The 24,133-nt window shown below is 45.4% G+C and overlaps 1 protein-coding gene across 3 annotated transcripts in view; it reads left to right on the plus strand.

Annotated features, from left to right (window-relative positions):
• Nucleotides 1-17,115, plus strand: part of GFOD2 (Gfo/Idh/MocA-like oxidoreductase domain containing 2) — a 28,336-nt gene extending 11,221 nt beyond the window's left edge. For all 3 annotated transcript variants that reach the window (XM_007517724.3, XM_060185300.1, XM_060185301.1), the window contains exons 2-3: nt 9,021-9,366; nt 15,617-17,115. In XM_007517724.3, the coding sequence (XP_007517786.1) occupies nt 9,108-9,366; nt 15,617-16,515 (1,158 nt within the window). In that variant the 5' untranslated portion in view covers nt 9,021-9,107 and the 3' untranslated portion in view covers nt 16,516-17,115. The remainder of the gene's footprint in view (nt 1-9,020; nt 9,367-15,616) is intronic.
• The last annotated feature ends 7,018 nt before the right edge of the window (nt 17,116-24,133 follow it).

Consider the following 24,133-nt stretch of genomic DNA (forward strand, 5'->3'; position numbering starts at 1 on the left):
CTAACCAGGTGTGCCACCACCTGGCCCCGTAGTTGAGGATTCTTACGGTACTTAGAACTGTAGAGCCAGAGCAAGTTGTTGAAGGTGGAGACAGAAGTTAAAAATGTTTGCAGGGAGGTCAGAGTGATGTTAAAAGATTCAAGTGCTCTGAGGGGAGGGAGAGGGGAAGTAGGGTAGCTCAGCCTGTTAGAGCACCAGTTTATATATCTGAGGTCACCATGGTCACATGGTTCTACCTTAGGTTAGAGCTGGGCAGCACATCTTTTCCCTCCCTCCTCTTTCTCTCTCTCAAAATACATACTTTGTAAAAATTTATCTGGGAGAAAGTAGGAAAGAGGATGTGACTTGGAGGTTAATGTTTATCTGCAACTCACTGTTAAAACATTTTTTAAAAATATTAAATATGGACTGGGAAACAACATAATGGTTATGCAGAGACACTCACACCTGAAGCTCTAAAGTTCCAGGTTCTGTCCCCTGTACCACCATAAGCCAGTGCTGAGCAGTGCTCTGATTTTTAAAAAAAATTAATTAATTAATAATGATTAAATACATTAAAAATCGGGGCCAGGTGATGTCATACCTGGTTAAGTGCATATGTTAGTGCACAAGGATCCAGGTTTGAGCCCCTGGCCCCCACCTGCATGGGGAAAACTTCATGAGCAGTTAAGCAGTGCTGCAGGTGTCTGTCTCTCTCCTACTCTGTCTCCTCAGCCCTCTTGATTTCTGGCTGTCTCCAACAAATAAATAAAGATAATAATAATAATTATATATATATATATATATATATATAATACACACACACACACACACACACTAAAGTGTTGACTCTGAAGCATGAAATCCTGAGTTGGATCAGATCCTTGGCACCAAATATGCCAAAGTTTTCTCTCCCTATTATAAGTAAATAAATCTTTTAAGAAATAATGACCCAGGAGGTGGTGTAATAGACAAAGGCATGAAGTTATGTGTTCAGTCCCACATGCACCACAGTGGTACTCTGGGTCTCACTTCTGCCCCACTATATAAATACATGAAGATTTAAAATCACAATAAGCACCATTATCTTGTTGGGTCAGGGAGATAGTGTAGGAGAAGTGCATGTGACTTGCATTCAAGAGGTTCCAGATTCACCAGGTCTGGCTGAGGAGAAACAATCATTTAAAAAGTAGTAATACCATAAGGATCCCGGTTCGAACCCCGGCTCCCCACCTGCAGAGGAGTCGCTTCACAGGCGGTGAAGCAGGTCTGCAGGTGTCTATCTCTCTCTCTTCTCTGTCTTCCCCTCCTCTCTCCATTTCTCTCTGTCCTATCCAACAACGACAACAACAATAATAACTACAACAATAAAACAACAAGGGCAACAAAAGGGAATAAATAAATAAAATAAATATTAAAAAAAAGTAATACTAGTAAAAACTTTAAGATAATCTTATTATTTTCAGATTAAAGGGGCAGAAGTACTCGGTGGGGAAAATAGCATAATGATTATGCAAAAAGACTCATGCCTGAGGCTCTAAGGTACCAGGTTCATAAGGTACCAGGTTTAATCTCCTGACACCACCATAAGCCAGAGCTGAGCAGTGATCTGGTAAAAATTATAATAATAATAATAATAATGTAGCTAGTAGATACTTTTTTTCTACTGTAATCATGAGGTGAATTTGAGTTTTAGACCTAAATGTGATCCCCAGATACCTCTATGGGTGTTAAATTTGCTTCTTTATGACCTGATTTAGTTGAACCTTTTGGACATTGGTGGTTACACCTCATTGACCCGGTCTTTAGGCCTTTCACTTAATGTGTCTCCTGGAGAAACTAGAAAGGGGTGGGTGGGTGAATGAGTGAGAGGGAAAGGGAACTAGTGTATTATGACCTGTTCTGGGTATGCTTTCTCATTTGGTTATGGCTGCCTGACAGTTAACTGCTGCCATGTCAGCTTGTGGAGCTAGGGGAATTGTATTTCTTTCCTTTGTTCTGTTTGTGTTTTTGCTGGCATAGAGAGGCCAAGAATCTGTGACCATGACATTGAGTTATTATAGAGGCTATTAAAAATAAACTAATCAGGAGTCAGGTGGTAGCGTAGCAGGTTAAGCGCATGTGGCACAAAACATAAGGTTCAGCGTAAGGATCCCAGTTCGAGCCCCACCTGCAGGGGGAAAGCTTCACAAGTGGTGAAGCAGTGCTGCAGGTGTCTCTCTTTCCCTCTCTATCACCCCCTTCCCTCTCGATTTCTGGCTGTCTCAATCCAATAAATAAATGAATATTCAAAAAAGGGGGGTTGGGTGGTAGCTCACATGTTAAAATGCACAAGGACCCTGGTTCAAGCTCCCAGTCCCCACCTGCAGGGAAAAAGCTTTTTGAGTGGTGAAGCAGTGCTGTAGGTGTCTCTTTCTCTCCCCTCTCAATTTCTGGCTATCCCTACCCAACAGATAAAGATAGTTTTTTATTTTATTTTATTTTATTTATTTATTCCCTTTTGTTGCCCTTGTTGTTTTATTGTTGTAGTTATTATTATTGTTGTCGTTGTTGGATAGGACAGAGAGAAATGGAGAGAGGAGGGGAAGACAGAGAGGAGGAGAGAAAGATAGACACCTGCAGACCTGCTTCACCGCTTGTGAAGCGATTCCTCTGCAGATGGGGAGCCGGGGTATCCAACCCGGATCCTTAACGCCTGTCCCTGCACTTTGCACCATGTGCGCTTAACCCACTGCACTACTGCCGGACTCCCCCCAATTTCTATCTGTCCTAATAGACAGACAGACAGACCTCCTTAAAAAAGGAGGGGGGAGATAACATAATGTTTATGCAGAGACTCTCATGTCTGAGGCTTCAATGTCCCAGATTTAGTCCTCCACACTACTGCAAGCTGAGCAGTGCTCTGGTAAAAAGGAAAGAGAAAGAGAGGGCAGAAAGAGAGATACAAGGGGTCAGGCAGTGGTGCCTGACGGGGGGGAGGGGAGAGAAAGATAGACACCTGCAGACCTGCTTCACCGCATGTGAAACGACTTCCCTGCAGGTGAGGAGCCGGGGCCTTGAACCGGGATCCTTATGCCCGTCCTCGAGTCTCACGCCATGTGCACTTAACCCGCTGCGCTACAGCCCGACCCACAGAAATATATATTTATTTATTTATTTATTTATTTATTTATATATATGTAAATATATATTAAAGATTATTTATTTATGAGAAAGATAGGAGAGAGAAAGAACCAGACATTATTCTGGCACATGTGCTGCTGGAGATCAAACTCACAACCTCATGCTTGAGAGTCGAAAGCTTTACCACTGCACCACCTCCTGGAACATCAGAAATATATTTTTAATAGCCTCCAGGAGCAGTGGATCCGTAGTGCAGGCACCGAGCCCCAGTGATAACCCTGGAGGCAAATATGTATATTTATATATATTATTTTATATGTAAATATATATTTTTTTAAATTTATTATTGGGTAGAGAGAAATTGAGAGGGGAAGGGGTTGCTAGAGAGGGAGAGAGACACCTGCAGCACTGCTTTACCTCTTGTGAAGTTTTCCCCTCTGCAGGTGGGGACCAGGGGCTTAAAGCTGGGTCATTACGCACTAATGTGTGCACTTAACCAGGTGCACCACCACGTGGCCCCTTAAGTTTTCTACTACACATATAATAATTTTTCTGTGGAGTCGGATGGTAGCGCAGCGGGTTAAGCCCAGATGGTGCAAAGCGCAAGGACGTTAAGGATCCCAGTTCGAGCCCCAGGCTCCCCACCTGCAGGGGAGTTGCTTTACAAGCGGTGAAGCAGGTCTGCAGGTGTCTTTCTCTACCCCTCTCTGTCTTCCCCCTCCTCTCTCCATTTCTCTCTGTCCCTATCCAACTACAACAATTAAACAACTGCACCACCTTCTGGACCACTGAACCAAAATTCTTTGTGGGGTGTGGAAGATAGGAGTTCTGGCTTCTGTCATTGCTTCTCCACTGGACCTGGAAATTGGCAGGTCGATCTGTACCCCCAGCATGTTTCTCTTTCCCTAGTGGGGTAGGGCTCTGGAGGTGTGAAGTTCTAGGACACATTGATTAGGTCCCTTTCCTAGGTGCCTTACAGATTTTAATTCTGAACTCTTAACTTCCTTCTGAAATAGATAACAATTACCTCCATTTTACAAATGAGAAAAAAGAGGGTCAGAATGATTAAGACCCATACCTGAGGGAACCCAGGTGGTAAGTGGTAGGGCCAGGATTTGAGCCCAAGGCAGGTGGTTGCAGACACCATGCCTTTAACCTCTGCCCTGTCTTCCCTTGTCAAAGTATGTGTCTTGTCAAAGTATGGGTAGCCAGTCCTGTCAAAGCATTTTCTATCATTCGTTCTTGACCCACAGGTAATAACTGAAATGTCTCTGAACTAGACAGGGTTGAATGTTGAACTCTTTGCAGACACATGAAAGTTTTGATTTATTATTGGACAAAGAGAAATTGTTCAGGGGTATTAGTGGCAAGAAATAGGGAGATTTTAGGAGAAAAGATAAACAAATTAGGAAAACCAGCTGTTCTTGCTTGAGCAGGAAATACCTTCTCATCCATCCTGCCTTTCTTCATGCCATCTGGTATCCTCAGAGGCCAGGGTGACACCACTTTATGGGTATTGATGAAGTTGCCCTTTGAGTCAGTCAGTAAAACAGAAGTTATTGAAGTTTCTCCTAACCCATTAGTTGGTTTAAACCACAGTGTAAACACACTGCTCAATAGTCACTGAAGGGTTTTTAAAGGAAGGGAGCATGGGGGTGGGGGTATCAGAGCACATGTTTTGCAAACCTGAGGCTCCAGGTTTGATCTTTGACACTGCATATATCAGAACTGTGTTCTGGTCTCTCTCATAACGTAAGTAAAATTTGAATATAAGTTAAAAAATACATAGGATGAGAGTGATATAATACTGTTTATATTTTAGAAAGTTATCAATATTTTCTTGTGTTTTTATTTAGTTATTATTAGATAGAGACAGAGAGAAATTGAGACGGGGGGAGAGACAGAAACCTGCAGCTCTGCTTCACCACTTGTGAAGCTTTCCCCCTGCAGGTGGGGACCCAAGGGCTTGAACCTGGGCCCTTGTGCACTGTAATGTCAATGCTTAACCAGGTGTGCCACTGCCTGGCCCCCTTATCAGTATTTTTTATCATAGGAAATGGATGAAGGAACAAAAATATGAAAACCAAAGATCAGTAGAAAGTTGCAGGGGTCGGGCGGTGGCGCAGTGGGTTAAGCGCATGTGGCGCAAAGCGCAGGAACCGGCATAAGGATCCCGGTTCGAGCCCCCGGCTCCCCACCTGCAGGGGAGTCGCTTCACAGGCGGTGAAGCAGGTCTGCAGGTGTCTATCTTTCTCTCCCCTTCTCTGTCTTCCCCTCCTCTCTCCATTTTTCTCTGTCCTATCCAACAACAAATTGCATCAACAAGGGCAATAATAATAACCACAACGAAGCTACAACAAGGGCAACAAAAGGGGGGGAAAAAAAATGGCCTCCAGGAGCGGTGGATTCATGGTGCAGGCACCGAGCCCAGCAATAACCCTGGAGGAGGAAAAAAAAAAAAAAAAAGAAAGTTGCAGTGGGTCTGTGGAGACAACATAATGGTTATGCAAAATGACTTTATGCCTGGCCTAAGGCTCCCAGGACCTGGGCACAATCCCCATTACCACCATAAGCCAGAGCTAAGCAGTGCTCTGGTCTCTTTCTCTGCATCTTTCTCTCTGTATCTCTTTCTCATTAAAATAAAATTTAAAAAATAGTTTTTATAAAGTTGTAGTGGGAGGGGAGGGCGGTGTCGCAGTGGGTTAAGGGCACGTGGCGCAAAGGGCAAGGACCTGCGTAAGGATCCTGGTTTGAGCCTCCGGCTCTCCACCTGCAGGGGGATTGCTTCACGGTGGTGAAGCAGGTCTGCAGGTGTCTGTCTATCTTTCTCTCCCCCTCTCTGTTTTCTCCTCCTCTCTCAATTTCTCTGTCCAACAACCACAACAGCAATAACAACAACGGGGAGTCGTCGGTAATGCAGCGAGTTAAGCGAACATGGTGCAAAGCGCAAAGACCTGTGTAAGGATCCCAGTTTGAGCCCCCGGCTTCCCACCTGCAGAGGAGTCACTTCACAAGCAGTGAAGCAGGTCTCCAGGTATCTAGCTTTCTCTCCCCCTCTCTGTCTTTCCCTCCTTTCTCCACTTCTTCCATATCTAACAATGACATCAACAACAATAATAACTGACAATAATAGAAAACAACAAGGGCATCAAAAAGGGAAAAAATGTAAATAAATATATATATATATATAAATTTTTTAATTAAATAACAACAACAACGATGATGATAAACAACAAGGGCAACAAAAGGGGAAAAGTGGCCTCCAGGAGCAGTGGATTCATAGTGGAGGCACCAAGCCCCAGCAATAATCCTGGAGGAAAAAAGAAAAGAAAAGAAAAGAAAAGAAAAGAAAAGAAAAGAAAAGAAAAGAAAAAGACTTTAAAAAGTTGTAGTCAGCCAGGTGAGGGGTGCTGAAAACTAGACAGGGACAGTGACAGAAGGTGACTGAAAAAGGGGTGGGGGGGGGACTAGAAGGTGCTGTGGTAGGTAAAGCACTGGTAAATATGAAATCCCAGTTTCGATTCTTAGTATCAGATGTGCCAGTGTGCCCTGGGTTTGTCTCTCTCTCTTACTCTCCATATACATATATACATAAATATCTTAACAAAAATGAGAAAAATTAAATTGGATGGGTGAATTTAAGAGATAATAGTGAGGTAGTAGACTTGACAAAGGCTTACTCTACAGGTAAGGGAATAAGGAGAGATACGGTACACCTTTCTGGGTTGAGGAACTAAGTTGATGCAGAGAATATAGGCAGAAAGTATTCAGTGGGGGGGGGTTTGATGACAGTAACTTCTTTTTTTAATAAGTATTTATTCCCTTTTGTTGCCCTTGTTTTATTTTGTAGTTGTTATTGTTGTTATTGATGTCATCATTGTTGGATAGGACAGAGAGAAATGGAGAGAGAAGGAGAAGACAGAGGGGGGAGAGAAAGACACCAGCAGACCTGCTCACTGCTTGTGAAGCGACTCCCCTGCAGGTGGGGAGCAGGGGACTTGAACCAGGATCCTCAAGCTGGTCCTTGCACTTTGTGCCACCTGCGCTTAACCCGATGCACTACCTACCGCCTGACTCCCAACTTTTTTTTAATAAACTTTTTTTCTATTTCCCCCCCTTTTGTTGCCCTTGTTTTATTGTTGTTGTAGTTATTATTATTGTTATTGATGTCATCATTGTTGGATAGGACAGAGAGAAATGGAGAGAGGAGAGGAAGACAGAGGGGGGGAGAGAAAGACTCCCCTGGCTCCCCACCTGCAGGGGAGTCACTTCACAGGCGATGAAGTGGGTCTGCAGGTGTCTGTCTTTCTCTCCCCCTCTCTGTCTTCCCCTCCTCTCTCCATTTCTCTCTGTCCTATCCAACAACAACAACAGCAATAACAACAATAAAACAACAAGGGCAACAAAAGGGAATAAATATTTTTTTTTAAAAAGGGAGTTGGGCGTTAGCACAGTGAGTTAAGTGCAGGTGGTGCAAGCACAAGGACTGGCGTAAGGATCTCAATTCCAGCCCCCCCCCCCCCACTCCCTACCTGCAGGGGTCACTTCACAAGCAGTGAAGCAGGTTGTGCACATAGCAGGTCTGCACGGAAGCAGGTCTGCAGGTGTCTCTCTTTCTCTCCCCCTCTCTGTCTTCCCCCCTTCCTCTCTTGATTTCTCTCTGTCCTACCCAACCATGACAGCAATAATAGTAACAACAATGATAAACAACAAGAGGAACAAAATGGGAAAAAATGGCCTCCAGGAGCAGTGGATTAGTAGTGCAGGCACCGAGCCCCAGCAATAACCCTGGAGGCACAAAAAAATAAAAAGAAAGAAAGAAAGAAAAGAGAGCTAAAGGGGGAAAGGGATACGCCACAGCACCAGAGTTTCCCCAGTGTGAGAGGCCCAGATGCACATGACAGAGCAGGCAATCTCCCAAGTTACCTATCTTGCTGACCCTGTTTTATGTTTTTAGGGACACAGAGATGACCATTATTAAAAAATTATTTTTAAAATTTTTATTTACTTATTTTCCCTTTTGTTGCCCTTGTTTTATTGTTAGTATTTTAGTAGTTAGTATTGATGCCAACATTGTTGGATAGGACAGAGAGAAATGGAGAGAGGAGGGGAAGACAGAGGGGGGGGAGAAAGATAGACACCTATAGTCCTGCTTCACTGCTTGTGAAGTGACTCCCCTGCAGGTGGGGAGCCAGGGGCTCGAACCGGGATTCTTACGCCGGTCCTTGTGCTTTGTGCCACCTGTGCTTAACCTGCGCTACCGCCTGACTCCCTCAAAATAATTTTAAACAATTTGGAAGTAGGGAGGGATTGGTTATTATTCTAAAACTCCCCCCCTTTTTTCATTCTATTTTTCCTCATTCCCTGAAGTCTGTAGATACATACAGCTGATCTCCTTTAAAAAAAAAAAAAGGTATGGGGGAGGTTGAAAGGGGGCAAGTTTGGTGCAGCCAGTTGAGCACACCAAGTACAAACACCTGGGTTTGAGCCCCTGGTCCCACCTGTGGGGAGGAAGCTTCACAAATGGTGAAGTAGTGCTGCAGGTTCTCTCTTTCTCTCTCCCTCTCAGTTTGTCTCAAGCCAAAATAAATAATAATTGTTTTTTGAAGCTTATTTAGGAGAAAGTGGGGCGGAAAAAGAGAGCTAGAGTATCATCTGGAACATGGGATGCCAGGGATCTACTAAACTTGGGACCTCATGCTTTCGAGTCTAGTCAGTGATTGATCACTGTGCTACCTCCTGGGTCACATTGCTCAGTATCTAAGTCTCTTTGAGAGAAGTCCCTTCAGCTTTTCATTTTGGAGTAGTCTTTATATGTGCTTCTATGGCAGACAACTGTTGGTTCCAAATAGATCAAAAAAGTAGCCTCAGCTGAGGTTGCCCTCTACTAATAGCCAGTGTAACATTTGCTGTTTCAGGAACCATGTTTGACCAGGACTGTGGGAACGTCATACTCATGCTGGAAGCCCTTGTGAGGAGATGAGTTCCTGAACAGAGAAACTGGCATGAAGATGCTCCCAGGAGTGGGTGTGTTTGGGACGGGCAGCTCCGCCCGAGTTCTGGTCCCACTGCTGAGGGCAGAAGGGTTCACGGTGGAGGCCCTGTGGGGAAAGACTGAGGAGGAAGCAAAGCAGCTTGCTGAGGAGATGAACATCTCCTTCTATACCAGCCGGACCGATGACGTCTTGCTGCATCAAGATGTGGATCTGGTGTGCATCAATATCCCTCCTCCGCTCACCCGGCAGATATCTGTGAAGGCGCTCGGTAAGAATGGCCAGGGCATAGCAAAGGGAAAGTGTGTCTCCTTCTCTGTGGTCCTTTGAGTGTCACTACTCCTCTAGTCCTGGATGGTCTTTATTGCTCTGGGATCTGCATGTAGTTGTATTCTAGGACTTCAGCCACCCCTAGGGCAGTGCCAGAGGAAGGTTTATTGGGAATGGGAGTCATACAGCTTTAGGTGCAAATGTGCCAGTGTCTTGGAAAGTCACAACCTTCTCCAACCTTCCACACCTCCCATAAGTAAGTTTCTAAGTAAACATTAAGGAAATACTTTAAATTTTTTTAATTATCTTTATTTATTTATTGGATAGACAGCCAGAAATCTAAAGGGAAGGGGGTGATAGAGACGGAGAGAGAGACACCTGCAGCCCTCCTTCACCACTCACAAAGTTTTCCCTCTGCAAGTAGGGACTGGGGGCTCAAACTCAGGTCATCAAGCACTGTAATGTGTATGCTCAACCAGGTGCACCACCACACAGCCCCATGAAATAAGTTTAAAAATAAATATTATTTACTTATTTATTGATTGATTGATAGAGACAGAGAGAAACTGAGGTGGAAGTGGGAGAGAAAGAGACACCTGGGTGCTGGTGCACCTGGTTGAGTGCACATGTTACAATGCAAAAGGTCCTGGGTTCTAGACCCCAGGCCCCACCTGTAGGGGAAAGCTTTGCAAGTGGTGAAGTAGGGCTGCAGATGTCTCCTATCTCTCTATCTCCCCCTTCCTCTCAACTTTTGTCTCCAATAAATAAATAGATAATTTTACCCCCAATAAAGAAATAAAAATTTAAAGAAAAGATAATTTAAAAAAATTAAAAAGTGACACCTGTAACACTGCTTTACCATTTGTGAAGCCTCCGTTCTGTGGGTAGGGCTCAGAGGCTTGAGCCTGGGTCCTGGTGCATTGCAATATGTGTGCTCAACTCTGTGCACTACCACTCACCACCTTCATTCTGTTGTAACATAGGGCCACCTTACTGTGTGTTTTTTTCCCTCTCTTTCTGTCTTGCCACCAGGGTTATCATATGAGTCCACCACTCCTAGCAGCCATTTTCCCTCTTCTTCTCCTCCCCACCTTCCTCCTACTCCTACTTTATTTGATAGAACAGAGAAATCTTGAGAGGAAAGGTAAAGGGAGATAAAGAGGGAGTCAGGCAGTAGCGCAGCTGGTTAAGCGGAGGAGGCGCAAAGCGCTAGGACCTGCTCAAAGATCCTGGTTTGAGCCCCCGGCTCCCCACCTGCAGGGGAGTCGCTTCACAGGCGGTGAAGCAGGTCTGCTGGTGTCTATCTTTCTCTCCCCCTCTCTGTCTTCCTCTCCTCTTTCCATTTCTCTCTGTCCTATCCAACAATGATGACATCAATAACTACAATAAAACAGCAAGGGCAACAAAAGGGAATAAATAAATATTTTAAAAGAGAGAGACAGAAAAAGAGAGACACCTGCAGACCTGCTTCACCACTTGTGAAGCTTCCCCCCTGTAGGTGAGGAGCAGGGGCTTGGGCCAGGATCCTTGTACATGATAACATGTGTACCACTACCCAGCCCCCAGGAAACACTTGTAGGAGTTGGCCTGTCAGACAGACTAGAGATGAATATATTTCAGGCAATGGAAAGTTGATTCAAGTCTGAGTTCTGAGACATGGGTACAGGGGAATTAGTTGTCATCGATGTATTGGTTCTTCCATTTCTATGGCATGTTGCACCATGGAAAGGAAAGAAGGGTGTATAGCAAAGCTGCCATTTCCTATGTTTTGTCAGGCCTTGTCTAGATGGAGCATACACCCTTCCTGCCAGACTTTTCTGTCTTGAATACCAGCAGGCAGGAAGGCTTGCTGACAGCTCTGGTTTCCCTAACAGGAGCCACAGGACAGCCAGTTCACTTCTCCACTCCCTCAGGAAGCAGTTGGCAGGGCAACCTCCTGCCCCTGCCTGGGTGTGGCTTGCTAAACTGTTCTCCTGCATTTCCTGTTGGGCTTCTCTTTCCTGTCAACTTAGATAAAGTTTTCTCTTCACCTTCTACAAATCAGAATATGATTTAAAAGGAAGGGAGACAGGCAGTGGTACACCCAATTGAACATACCCACTACCATATGCAAGGATCCAGGTTCGAGACAGCCCCCCCCTCACCTGAAGGGGAGATGCTTCATGAGTGGTGAAGCAGATTTACAGGTGTGTTTCTTTCTCTCTATAAATATTCCCCCTTTCTTCTCAATCTCTCTCTGTTCTATCAAATAAAAGGAAATAATGGAAATAAAATAAATGGAAATGAAGCCATGTAATATTCATCTAGCAATGTTTTATATGCCTCTATGTACTGGACAATGCCCTGATATTGTTCTGGGCATTTAAAGTGATGTTAGCTCAGTGTTTTCTTTGCTTTTGGATGGCACAGTCTAGTTGGAGAGACTAGAAATAACATACATAATAAATGTGAGTGAGAATAGATTTCAGTAACAAATAAGATAACATATAATTAATTAACAGTAATTGTTCAGCAGAGCACCACTTAGCTCTGGTGTATGGTGTTGCTGGAGATTGAACTTGAGTGGCGCACCTGATTAAGTGCACACTTTACAGTACACAAAGACCCAAGTTCAAACCCCTGGCTCTCATCTGCAGGGGGAAAGTTTCCTGAGTGATGAAGCAGTGCTGCAAGTGTGTGTGTCTCCCACTCTACCTCCCCTTCTCTTCAATTTCTTTCTGTCTTTATCCAATAGTAAATAAAATATCAAAAAAAAAGAGAGATTGAACTTGGGACCTTAGAGCCTTAAGCATGAAAAAAAATATATTTTTTTGCATAACCACTATGCTATCTCCCCAGCATCATAGTAACTTTAAAAAAAAATTTAATTATCTTTATTTTTTGGATATAAACAGCCTGATAGAGAGGGAGAGGGAGAGACATCTGCAGCCCTGCTTCACCACTTGTGAAGATTTTCCCCCCTGTAGACGGGGACTAGGCGCTTGGGACTAGGCGCTTGAACCCAGGTCCTTGCACATTGAAACTTGCACTCAACCAGGTACGTCATCACCCGGCCCTTGCATCATAGTAACTATTTCTTCTTTTTTAAATAGTTTATTTTATTTTTGAGGGAAATGCAGAGAGAAAAAAAAAAGAACCACAGAGCACTTCTCAGGTCTGGTTTATAGTGTTGCAGGGGATTGAATCTGGAACTTTGGAGCCTAAGGCATGAGAGACTCTGCATAACCATTATGCTATCTCCCCCACCCAGTAACTATTTCTTTCTTTCTTTTTTTTTTTTTTTTTTTGCCTCCAGGGTTATTGATGGGGCTCAGTTCTTCTTCTAGCGTTTGCCCTTCTTCCGTAGCCAGTCAACAGCGTCAGGTTGAGCCTGATGTAAAGTTTCGAGACCTCCTTTGAATCTGGAGAGGTGGCAGTCATTGACTATGTGGGTCATAGTCTGTCTGTAGCCGCAGGGGCAGTTCGGGTCGTCTCTGGCTCCCCAGCGATGGAACATAGCGGTGCACCGGCCATGGCCTGTTCGATAGCTATTGAGGAGGGCCCAATCATAACGTGCTAGGTCAAAGCCGGGTTGACGCTTGCAGGGGTCTGTGATGAGGTGTTTGTTCTTTACCTCAGCTGACTGCCAGCTCTGTTTCCAAGAGACTGGAACAGAGAAGTTCAGTGTAGGCGTAGGGGACCAGATTGGGTGACGAGACGTCAAGCGTTGGACAGGGTGGGTGAAGATATCCGTGTATATTGGCAGGTCCGGTCGAGCGTAGATGTGGGAAATGAACTTAGATGATGCCGCATCCCGACGAATATCTGGCGGGGCGATGTTGCTAAGAACTGGCAGCCATGGAACCGGGGTGGAACGGATGGTTCCAGAAATTATCCTCATGGAGGAATATAATTTGGAATTGACCAAGTGGACATGGGGGCTACAGAACCATACTGGGGCACAGTATTCTGCAGTGGAATAGCATAATGCCAGAGATGATGATCGTAGTGTGGAAGCGCTCGCGCCCCATGAGGAGTTGGCCAGTCTTGCAATGATGTTATTCCTCGCGCCCACCTTTGCTGTAGTTTTTATGAGATGATTGTGAAATGACAGGGTACGATCGAGAGTAACACCAAGATAGACTGGCTGGGCTTCATGCCGGATTCTCGTATCGTCAAGTTGCACATTAAGCTCACGCAAGGCCGAGGAATGATGTAGATGGAAAACAGATGATACCGTTTTTTGCAGTGCCTGCACTACAATCCACTGTTCCTGGAGGCAATTTTTTCCCCTTTGTTACCCTTGTTTGTCATTGTTGTTATTGGTGTCTTTGTTGTTGAATAGGACAGAGAAATGGAGAGAGATGGGGAAGACTGAAAGGGGGAGAGAAAGATAGAAACCTGTAGACTTGCTTCACCGCCTGTGAAGCAACTCCCCTGCAGTTGGGGAACCGGGGACTTCAACTGAAAATCTTACCCCGGTCCTTGTGCTTTGTGCCACCTGTGCTTAACCTGCTGCGCTACCGCCCAACCCCTCCCCCCCATGTGAAGTTGTAAGAGCCAAGGGACTGGGCAGTGGCACACTAGTTAAGTGCATATTACCATGACCGAGGACCTGGGTTCAAGCCCTCATTCCCCACCTTCGGAGGACGTTTAACAAGCATTGAAGCAGGTCTGCAGGTGTCTGTCTTTCTCCCTGTCCATCTCTCCTCCCCCCTCAATTTCTCTCTGTCTATCCAATTAAAAACTTTTTTAAAAAAATATACCAGAAATGGTGAATTCATAGTGCTGACATTGAGTCCCAGCAATAACCCTGGTGGCAAAAAAGAGTGAGATATCTGGGTCCAGGACTAGTTTGTCATGAAGCTAACCACCACTATCCCTGACCTTTATGGTGGAAGATTCAAGGCTTTGCTACTTGTTCTGGTTGCTTCCCTGGTATATATATATATATATATATTTTTTTTTTCCCTTTTTGTTGCCCTTGCTGTTTTTCATTGTTGTTGTAGTTGTTGATGTCGCCCTTGTTAGGACAGAGAGAAATGGAGAGAGGAGGGGAAGGCAGAGAGAGGGAGAGAAAGATAGACACTTGCAGGCCTGCTTCACCGCCTGTGAAGCGACTTCCCTGCAGGTGGGGAGCCGGGGGTTCGAACCGGGATTCTTACGCCGGTCCTTGTGCTTTGCGCCACGTGCACTTAACCCACTGTGCTACCGACTGACTCCTGCTACCCTGGTTCTAAGGGTAAGAGTTTGTCTATGATCCCCAATGAGTTGGGAAGGATAAATGTTCACTGAAGTAAGCAGGAAAATGAGTCTGTCCTTTGATTTGGACTATGAAAGTTTTGACAGAAATGAAAGACTGTCTTTTGCAGGGAGCTCTCTCTGAAGATGTGTTACATGGAGGCTATTCACCAATCACTAGAACAATTGTTCTACATGCACCTCCACCCGGCACTCTCAGCTAGAACTATTGTTATCACATCAGACTTACATGTCTGAGGCCCTGGTTTAATCCCCAAGCACCACCATAAACCAGAGCTGAGTAGTGTTCAGGTCCCTCTCAAATAAGTAAATAAATACAGTGTCACATCCACCTCTGAAGCCCACCTGTATTAAGTACTATCCTCCAGAGGAACGGAACCAATACAGAACATAGAGAGAAGGAAATAGAAATTTATTTTAAGGAGCTGGTTCATGTGAATACAGGAAATGACAAATCTTCAGAGCCAGGAATTGGCTGGAAATACCAGGAACAGTCTGGAGCTGGAGGCTTGTCTTTTTCTTTCTTTTTCTTTTTTTTTTTTTTAGGCCTTCATTTGATTAGATGAGGCCCACCTACATTATGGCACCTCATCTGCTGTACTCAGAAGTCGGCTGGTTTAAATGCTAATTACATCTAAAAAAAAAAAATACCTTCTTACCAATGTCTTGACTTGTATTTGATATTTACCATAGCCATACTGATCTATAAAGTTTGCCATCACAGTGTCCTTTGTTACTTCCTGATCCTGCTTTGTATCTTTTGCCTCTGCTACTTTCATTTCCCCTAAGAACTTACTCCTCTTTATCCAGCCCATAGCTTTCTCTAGTCCCAAACACTGGGTACCATTTTTCAAGTCCAAGCTTAGTCACCTTTTCTTTTGTTCCAGCCTACCACCTACTGTCACAGGGAGCTTTCCTGAATCTTCTTTAAAAAAAAAAATATATAGAAGTCTTCCCCCCAGGGTAAACTTCTTGGAACTTTGAAATTACCTGTTATGTCTTGTTCTCAGGTATTGGGAAGAATGTGGTTTGTGAAAAGGCAGCTACATCAGTGGATGCCTTCCGGATGGTGACAGCCTCTCGCTACTACCCCCAGCTGATGAGCCTGGTGGGGAACGTACTGCGCTTCCTGCCTGCCTTTGTGCGCATGAAGCAGCTGATTGCAGAGCACTATGTGGGCGCTGTGATGATCTGCGATGCCCGTATCTACTCGGGCAGCCTGCTCAGCCCCAGCTATGGCTGGATCTGTGATGAGCTCATGGGAGGTGGCGGCCTGCACACCATGGGCACCTACATTGTAGATCTGTTGACCCACCTGACAGGTCAGAGAGCCGAAAAGGTGCATGGACTGCTCAAGACCTTCGTGAGGCAGAATGCAGCCATCTGTGGCATCCGGCATGTCACCAGTGACGACTTCTGTTTCTTTCAGATGCTCATGGGTGGAGGTGTATGTAGCACAGTCACACTCAATTTCAACATGCCAGGGGCCTTTGTGCATGAGGTTATGGTGGTGGGCTCTGCAGGACGCCTTGTGGCCCGGGGGGCTGACCTCTATGGGCAGAAGAACTCTGCCACACAGGAAGAACTCCTGCTGAGGGACTCACTGGCCATGGACACAGGGCTGCCTGAGCAGGGCCCCCAGGACGTCCCACTGCTCTACCTGAAGGGCATGGTGTACATGGTGCAGGCCTTGCGCCAGTCCTTCCAGGGTCAGGGGGACCGCCGCACATGGGACCACTCCCCTGTCTCCATGGCTGCCTCATTCGAGGATGGGCTATACATGCAGAGTGTGGTGGACGCCATCAAAAGATCAAACCGATCTGGGGAGTGGGAGTCTGTGGAGGTGCTGACTGAGGAGCCTGATGCCAACCAGAACCTGTGTGAGGTGCTACAGCGGAATAATCTGTGAGCCTGCACATGGACTTCCTGCCTCGGGACAAAGGGAACAGGGCGGGACAGGGAGCTGTGAAGCGGGGGGCTTGGCTTTCATTTAAGGAGTCAGTGTGGGCAGGGTCCAGCTGAGGCCAAAAGTGGCCCTGGAAAAAAGCCCTCTAAGCAGCTCATGTCCTCCTCAGACTCACAGCCTGTGATGTTCCTGTTGCCAAGGCTGAGAGGGCGAGTACAGGCTGAAGCTGCCACTAGGTCTATGCATAGTTGCGCTGGTGAGCAGGGCCAGCAGAAGCTTCAGCCTGATTTGTAGTCCTAACTGGATGAGAAAGCACAGCCGGGAACCCAGTTAGCTGACTTCTCCGGGCCTGAGGAGATATAACAAGAAGCCTTGTTTCTGTGCCCATTCTGGGCTTGGACATCTCAGGAATGTTGAGAGCAGGAGTCCTCCCTTCCTCCTGTCTGGCCTTCAGGCTGCCCGTGCCATGTCAGGAAGAACATATTCTTTAGGTGAGCTCTCAGGAGCTGATGACTTAGGGCAGGGAGCCTCTCATTTGGAAGAGAGGATACAAGGGAGGGCTCTGAAACACCGGATGAATATTAATAAAGAGGTCAGAAAATATGGCACCGTGGCAGTGGTTGTTTGCTTCCTCGCCTGGGCTTCTTCAGTAGTGAAAAGCTTGTTTGTTGCTGAAGATAATTTCTATTATTAATATTAATGAGAGAGAAAGAGGAAAAAGAACTAGAGTATTGCTGACATATGTGATGGTGGGATTGAACTCAGGACCTCATGCTCCAGCTTACTGAACCACACTGAAGATCTTTTTTTTTTTTTTTAAGATTTTATTTATTAATGAGAAAGATAGGAGAGAGAGGGAGTCGGGCTGTAGCACAGCGGGTTAAGCACACGAGGCGCAAAGTACAAGGACCGGCATAAGGATCCCGATTTGAACCCCGGCTCCCCACCTGCAGGGGAGTCGCTTCATAGGCGGTGAAGCAGGTCTGCAGGTATCTGTCTTTCTCTCCCCCTCTCTGTCTTCCCCTCCTCTCTCCATTTCTCTCTGTCCTATCCAACAACGACTACAACAATAAAAAAAACAAGGGCAACAAAAGGGGATAAATAAATAAAATAAATATTAAAAAAAAAAAAGATAGGAGAGCGAGAACCAGACATCACTCTGGTACATGTGCTGCCGGGGATTGAACTCAGGATCTCAAGCTTGAGAGTCTAGTGCCTTAGCCACTGTGCCACCTCCTGGACCACTGAAGATCATTTCTATTCTTTTTTTTTTAATTTATTTTATTTATTTATTCCCTTTTTGTTGCCCTTGTTGTTTTATTGTTGTAGTCGTTGCTGGATAGGACAGAGAGAAATGGAGAGAGGAGGGGAAGACAGAGAGGAGGAGAGAAAGATAGACACCTGCAGACCTGCTTCACCGCTTGTGAAGCGACTCCCCTGCAGGTGGGGAGCCGGGGTTCAAACCGGGATCCTTATGCCGATCCTTGTGCTTTGCGCCACCTGCGCTTAACCCGCTGCGCTACAGCCCGACTCCCTCTATTCTTTTCCTTTCTCCTGACTCAGCAGCTCTGACCTGCCCTGCATTGTCAATCTGAGCCATATGGACTCCTGCCCTTCCTCCCCCTTATCTCTGAGCTTATTCATAGCCTTGTGACCAAGACCCAGGATCTTTCCAAAGGAAACTGAGAACAGACTCAGTATTTCCTACTGGGAGCATGTTAAACATCCCATTTTAGAGAAATGGAGTCTGGGACCTTGTTAGGCTAGAAATCAGGAAGGATTCTTTTCTTGTGAAATGGGCTCTTAGGAACCCCTAGGTAAAGGGAAGGTGACAAGTCTCAGGGCAGGTGAATAGGATGAACTTGAGGAAGTTTCCATTTGCTCATCCTATGAGTCAGTGCAGCAAATACCACCTAGTCCAGACTTCCGGTCACCAGTCATGCTTTTACTGTATGCTACACGTTTAACCATGTCAGGTGGGAGTGGTGGGAGAGCACAAATGGCCCTTCTGTCCTCCATCAGCCTGCCAGGTTAAAGCCTGGACCAAATTCTTCTCCCTTCTCTAACCTTGCCAAGCTACTCTGGGCTCCTTGTCAGACAAAGAAAGGCTCAGAGAGGGCTCTCTCTCTCTCTTAACATCCCTTATAAAAGTCATCAGGCCTGTTTCCTGTGTTCGGATTTCAGACCTTGTCCTGTGAGCTAAAATAACAATGACTCATGTTGGAATTTGCTTATTCTATGGCAGAGAAGAATACATTCAAGAATACATTCCATTCAAGAATACATTCTGCTTAAGAATACATTCCATTATTTTAATATCCACACCACTCTGAAGTACTACTATTTTTCCCCTTTTTTGTTGCCCTTATTTTTCATTGTTGTTGTAGTTACTGTTGTTATTGATGTTGTTGTTAGATAGGACAGAGAGAAATGGAAAGAGGAGAGGAAGACAGAGAGGGAGAGAGAAAGATAGACCCCTGCAGACCTGCTTCACCGCCTGTGAAGTGACTCTTCTGCAGGTGGGGAGCCAGGGGGCTCAAACCAGGATCCTTAGGCTGGTCCTTGCGCTTTGTGCCACATGGGCTTAACCCGCTGCACTACTGCCCGACTCCCGTGTACTACTATTAATGTAACCACTGTCCTTTCCAGGCAGCAAAAGGCAAAGTTGCTCACCTCCTTTATTAGGACTGATGGAGTCAGATGCCTCATCAGTTTTTGTTTGTTTTTACATTTTATTTTCCCTTTTGTTGTTGTTGTTGTTGTTGTTGATGTCGTTGTTGGGTAAGACAGAGAGAAATTGAGAGGGGAGGGGAAGACGGGGAGAGAAAGATAGACACCTGTTTCACCGCCTCATCAGTTTTGTCTGACTGCAGATCCAAACCCCGAACTACTCTTTCCCCCAGCACTCGTGGATCCTCAACCTCTTGAGTATCCAAATGTTGACTATCCCTGCTCAGGTCCCCTGCCTCTTCTCCATAGCAGGAATCTCTGCTAGAACTGAACTAGAATGTGCATTGCAGTGTGGAAGCGCTCGCGCCCCATGAGGAGCTGGCCAGTCTTGCAGTGATGTTATTCCTCGCGCCCACCTTTGCTGCAGTTTTTATGAGATGTTCGTGAAATGACAGAGTGCGATTGTGAGCCCAGCAGGCAGGACACTGAAAGGCGATGCTGCCCTCTTCCTCCTAGGAAACATCAACTCTGCTCCAGGTTAGTCCCTCTGTATTAGGAGGATATTGGCAAACGCTAGAAGAAGAAGGAGGATATTGAAATTACTCCATTTGGTGACTGACCTAGAAAATGTTCATGTCCAGCATGTATATCTTGGATCAGTCCCATGTTGGAACTAAGGAGATATGTCTCGAAGTGGCTTACATGCAGGGGTCAAAGAACCACCAGGGTTCTGGTCCTCACATGTGCTGAACCCACAGCTGGTTCCAGACTTATCCTACACCGCCCCCTCCTGGAGGAAAGTAACATCATCTCCCAGGACTGGTTTCTCAAAATTAAAAAAAAAATTTTTTTTTAACTTCTTCCCAAGCCACTTTTTATTTGTGGTTAAAAGTAGTTTATAAGGATAGCATAATGGTTATGCAAACAGACTTTCATGCCTGAGGCTCCCTCAAATCCGAGGTTCAATCCCCTGCACCACCATAAGCCAGAGCTGAGCAGTGCTCTGGTTAAAAAAAAAAAAATTGTGGGGGAAAAAAAAAAGTAGTTTATAAGACTGTGCTATTACAGAAGCTGGGCAGAGGTGCAGTGGGTTAAGTATACATGGTGCAAAGCTTGAGGACCTGTGTAAATATCCCGGTTCAAGACCCCAGCACCCCACCTGCAGGGGGGTTGCTTTGAAAGTTGTGAAGCAGGTCTGCAGGTATCTATCTTTCTTTCCTCCTCTTTGTCTTCCCCTCCTCTCTCAATTTCTCTGTCCTATCAAACAACAACAACAGCTATAACAACAATAACAACCACAACAAGGGCAACAAAAGGGAAAAAAATAACTTCCAGAAGCAGTGAATTAGTAGTGCAGGCACCGAGCCCCAGCAATAACCCTGGAGGCAAAAAAAAAAAAAAAAAGATATAGTTCCCACACTACACATGCCAGCCAGAGTTCTGTGTCCCCAACCCCTCCCCCCTGCAATAACCTCCATAGTTGTCATAGTCCTAGAGATGGTATATTTACTCCTTTGTCTGTATGTGTGTGTGTTTTCAAGTTAGTGTGTTTCAGTTCTGTAGATTCTACATGAGTAAAACTATCCAGTAGTTTTCTTTCACCTCTTATTATACTAAGCATAGTCACCTCCAGTTCCATCCATTTTATTCCAAAGAACATAATATAATCTTTTTTTTTTTGGCCTTTGGGGTTATTGCTGGGGCTTGGTGCCTGTTCTACCCATCCACTGCTCTTGGAGGCTATTTTTTCCCTCTTTGTTGTGCTTGTTGTTTATTGTTCTTATTGTTGTTATTGCTGTCATTGTTGTTGGCTAGGACAGAGAGAAATGGAGAAAGGAGGGGGAGAAAGATAGACACCTGCAGACCTGCTTCACCACTTGTGAAGTGACTCCCCTGCAGGTGGGGAGCCGGGGCTCAAACTGGGATTCTTATGCCGGTCCTTGTGCTTCACACCATATGCTCTTAACTGGCTGCCCTACTGCCTGGCCCCCATCTTTTTTTGTTTGTTTGTTTGTTTTGTTTTCTTAATTGCAGAGTAGACTAGTATTTTGAGGAGTATATAACCCCAGACATCTGCTGATGGGCATTTAGATTGCTTCAATTCTTTGGCTATTATGAATAATGAAGCTATGCACATAGGGGTACATATGTCCCTTCAAATTAGTGTTTGCATGTCTTTTGGATAAATGCCTAAGAGTGGTATTGCTGAGTCATAATTCCATTTTCACCAAATAATCTTCCTTTGGTCAAAATAAACAATGTGGGGCCCAGGAGTTGGCACAATAATAAAGCACAGGACTAGCAAGCGTATGGCCCTGAGTTCCAACCCTACCATTATATATGCCAAAGCCATGCTCTGGTTCTCCTGCACTCCCTTTCCACTTTCCCTCTCCTACCAATATATCTTTTCTTTTCCCCACCAGGCTTATCACTGGGACTCAGTTCTTGTACAGTGAATTCACTGCTCCCAGTGGCCATTTCTCCTTTTTTATTTATTTTATTTTGTAGAACAGAAAAACTGAAAGGGAGAAAGAGACGTCTGCAGCCCTGCTTCACGTCTTATGCAGCTTCCTCCCTACAGGTGGGGTGTGAAGATTTGAGCCCAGGTCCTTGTATATGGTAACATGTGCCCCTAACTGGGTGTGCCACTGTCCAGTCCCTCTCAGCAATAAATTATAAAGAAAAAGTAGGTGGTCTGGGAGATAGCACAGTGGATAAAGCATTAGACTCTCAAGCATGAGGTCCTGAGTTCGATCCCCGGTAGCACATGTACCAGAGTGATGTCTGGTTCTTTCTCTCCTATCTTTCTCATGAACAAATACTTTAAAAAGAAAGAGAGAAAGAAAGAAAGAGAGAGAGAGAGAGAAAAAGTAGACAGTGTTTTTCCAGGCCAGAGAAAATAAAGTTTTCGGGGCTGGGTGGTGTCACACCTGGTTAAGTACACACATCATTACAGGGCACAAGGACCCAGGTTCAATCCCCTGGTCCTTGTTCACCTGTAAGGCAAGGTGGTGAAGCAGGGCTTCAGGTATCTCTCTTATCTCTCTCCCTCCCCTCTCAGTTTCTCTTGGTCTCTTCAATAATAATAAAAACAAAAAGTGTAATTAAGAAGAAATAGTTTGCTATTCTGTATGTTACAGCAATCAGAAGAAAACTTCTAAAATGCCTGTTTCTTATTTTCTACCCTCCCACCACAGCTAGACTCAGCCAGATGATGGCAGCAGCCTTCTTACCTCCCTGTCCATAGTTCTCTTCCTTCCCCATTCTGCCTCTCACACTGCTGCCTACACAACTTCTCCAGAATATCGGTCCTAGACCCCTCCCTGCTGTGTGCTGCTTCTCGCCATTTCCAGACTCAACCAACCTGCTGTCCTGATGGCTGTGCCTTCTGCTTCAACCATAGCAAATGGTCTGGCATCTTCTGTACTAGCAGAGCTTTGTCCCTGGCATATCCTTTGCCTGGAAGACACCCAACTCTCCTTAAAGAGTCAACCAGAAGACTTCTTTTCCATTACTTGTCCCCTAGGCAAAAGTGGCAGTCACACCCACCACCTGCAGTCTACATCTGTCATCTTCAGCTCTTCATGCAGGCATCTCCTTACATCCTCATGTCCCCCTTAGAGTGACCTCCTAGAAACAGTGGCTTCTTCCATTCTTTTTTTTTTTTCCACCATGGAATGAATCCAGGGTTTTACATATGTGTAGCACCAGCAACTGACCTCCCCCCAGTTAAACGTGTTCATTCTTTACTTAGAGAAAGAAATAGAGGAGAGAGGAGAAGCAGATTAATGTAGGAGAGAGGTAGTCGGGCGGTAGCGCAGGGGGTTAAGCGCAGGTGGCACAAAGCGCAAGGACCGGCATAAGAATCCCGGTTTGATACCCTGGCTCCCCACCTGCAGGGGAGTCACTTCACAGGCAGTGAAGCAGGTCTACAGGTGTCTATCTCTCCTCTCTGTCTTCCCCTCCTCTCTTGATTTCTCTCTGTCCTATCCAACAACAACGACAGCAGTAACAACAACAATAAACAACAAGGGCAACAAAGGAATAAATAAATATTAAAAAAATAAATAAAAGAGGAAAAGCAGGACTGGTGTTGGTACACCAGACTGAGCACACACATTACTATATATGAGGACCCAGGTTCAAGCCCCAACTCCTCTCCTGTAAGGTGAAGCTTCACAGGCAATGAAGCAGTGCTACAAGTATTTCTTTTTATTTATTTATTGCCTCCAGTTTTATTGCTGGGGCTCAGTGGCTGTACTGCAAATGCTCCTGGAGACCATTTTTTCCCATTTTGTTGCTCTCGTTGTTGATATTATTATTATTATTGTTGTCATTGCTATTGTTGCTGGATAGGACAAAGAGAAATGAGAGGAGGGGAGACAGAGAGGGAGAGAAAGACACCTGCAGACCTGCTTCACTGCCTGTGAAGGGACCCCCCCCACACTGCAGGTGGGGAGCCCAGGGCTTGAACTGGGATCCTTATGCCAATCCTTATGCCATATCCTCTCCCTCTCTACTGGTAACCTTCAGGTTCATCTGGGAAGACTTTTTTCCCCGTGTGTACCAGGACTTCATTCCTGTGTGATTCCATGGCTCTAAGCAGACTTTTTTTTTTTTTTAATAGAGCAAATGACAGGAGAGGAGGAGAGATGCCATAGTACCTGCCATGCATATTGTTCCCATGTGGTGCCAGGAGCTTGATCCCAGATCCTTACACATGGGAAAGTGTGTGTTCTAGCAGGTGAGCTATCTCCTGGCCACTAGGAAGTCTTTAAATACATAGCACTGGGCCCTAGCCCTGAATATTCTGTTTCAGTCTGGTCTAGGCAGAACCCCGGAATTTATTTTTGTTAAGTTTCCAGGAAATTCTGGTGACCTGTCAACTTTCAAACCTTGTTTGTTTTTACCAGAGCACTGCTCCACTCTGGCTTAAGGTGGTGCAGGGTAT

This window comes from Erinaceus europaeus, chromosome 2, assembly GCF_950295315.1.
Source record: "Erinaceus europaeus chromosome 2, mEriEur2.1, whole genome shotgun sequence".
Taxonomy (NCBI): domain Eukaryota; kingdom Metazoa; phylum Chordata; class Mammalia; order Eulipotyphla; family Erinaceidae; genus Erinaceus; species Erinaceus europaeus.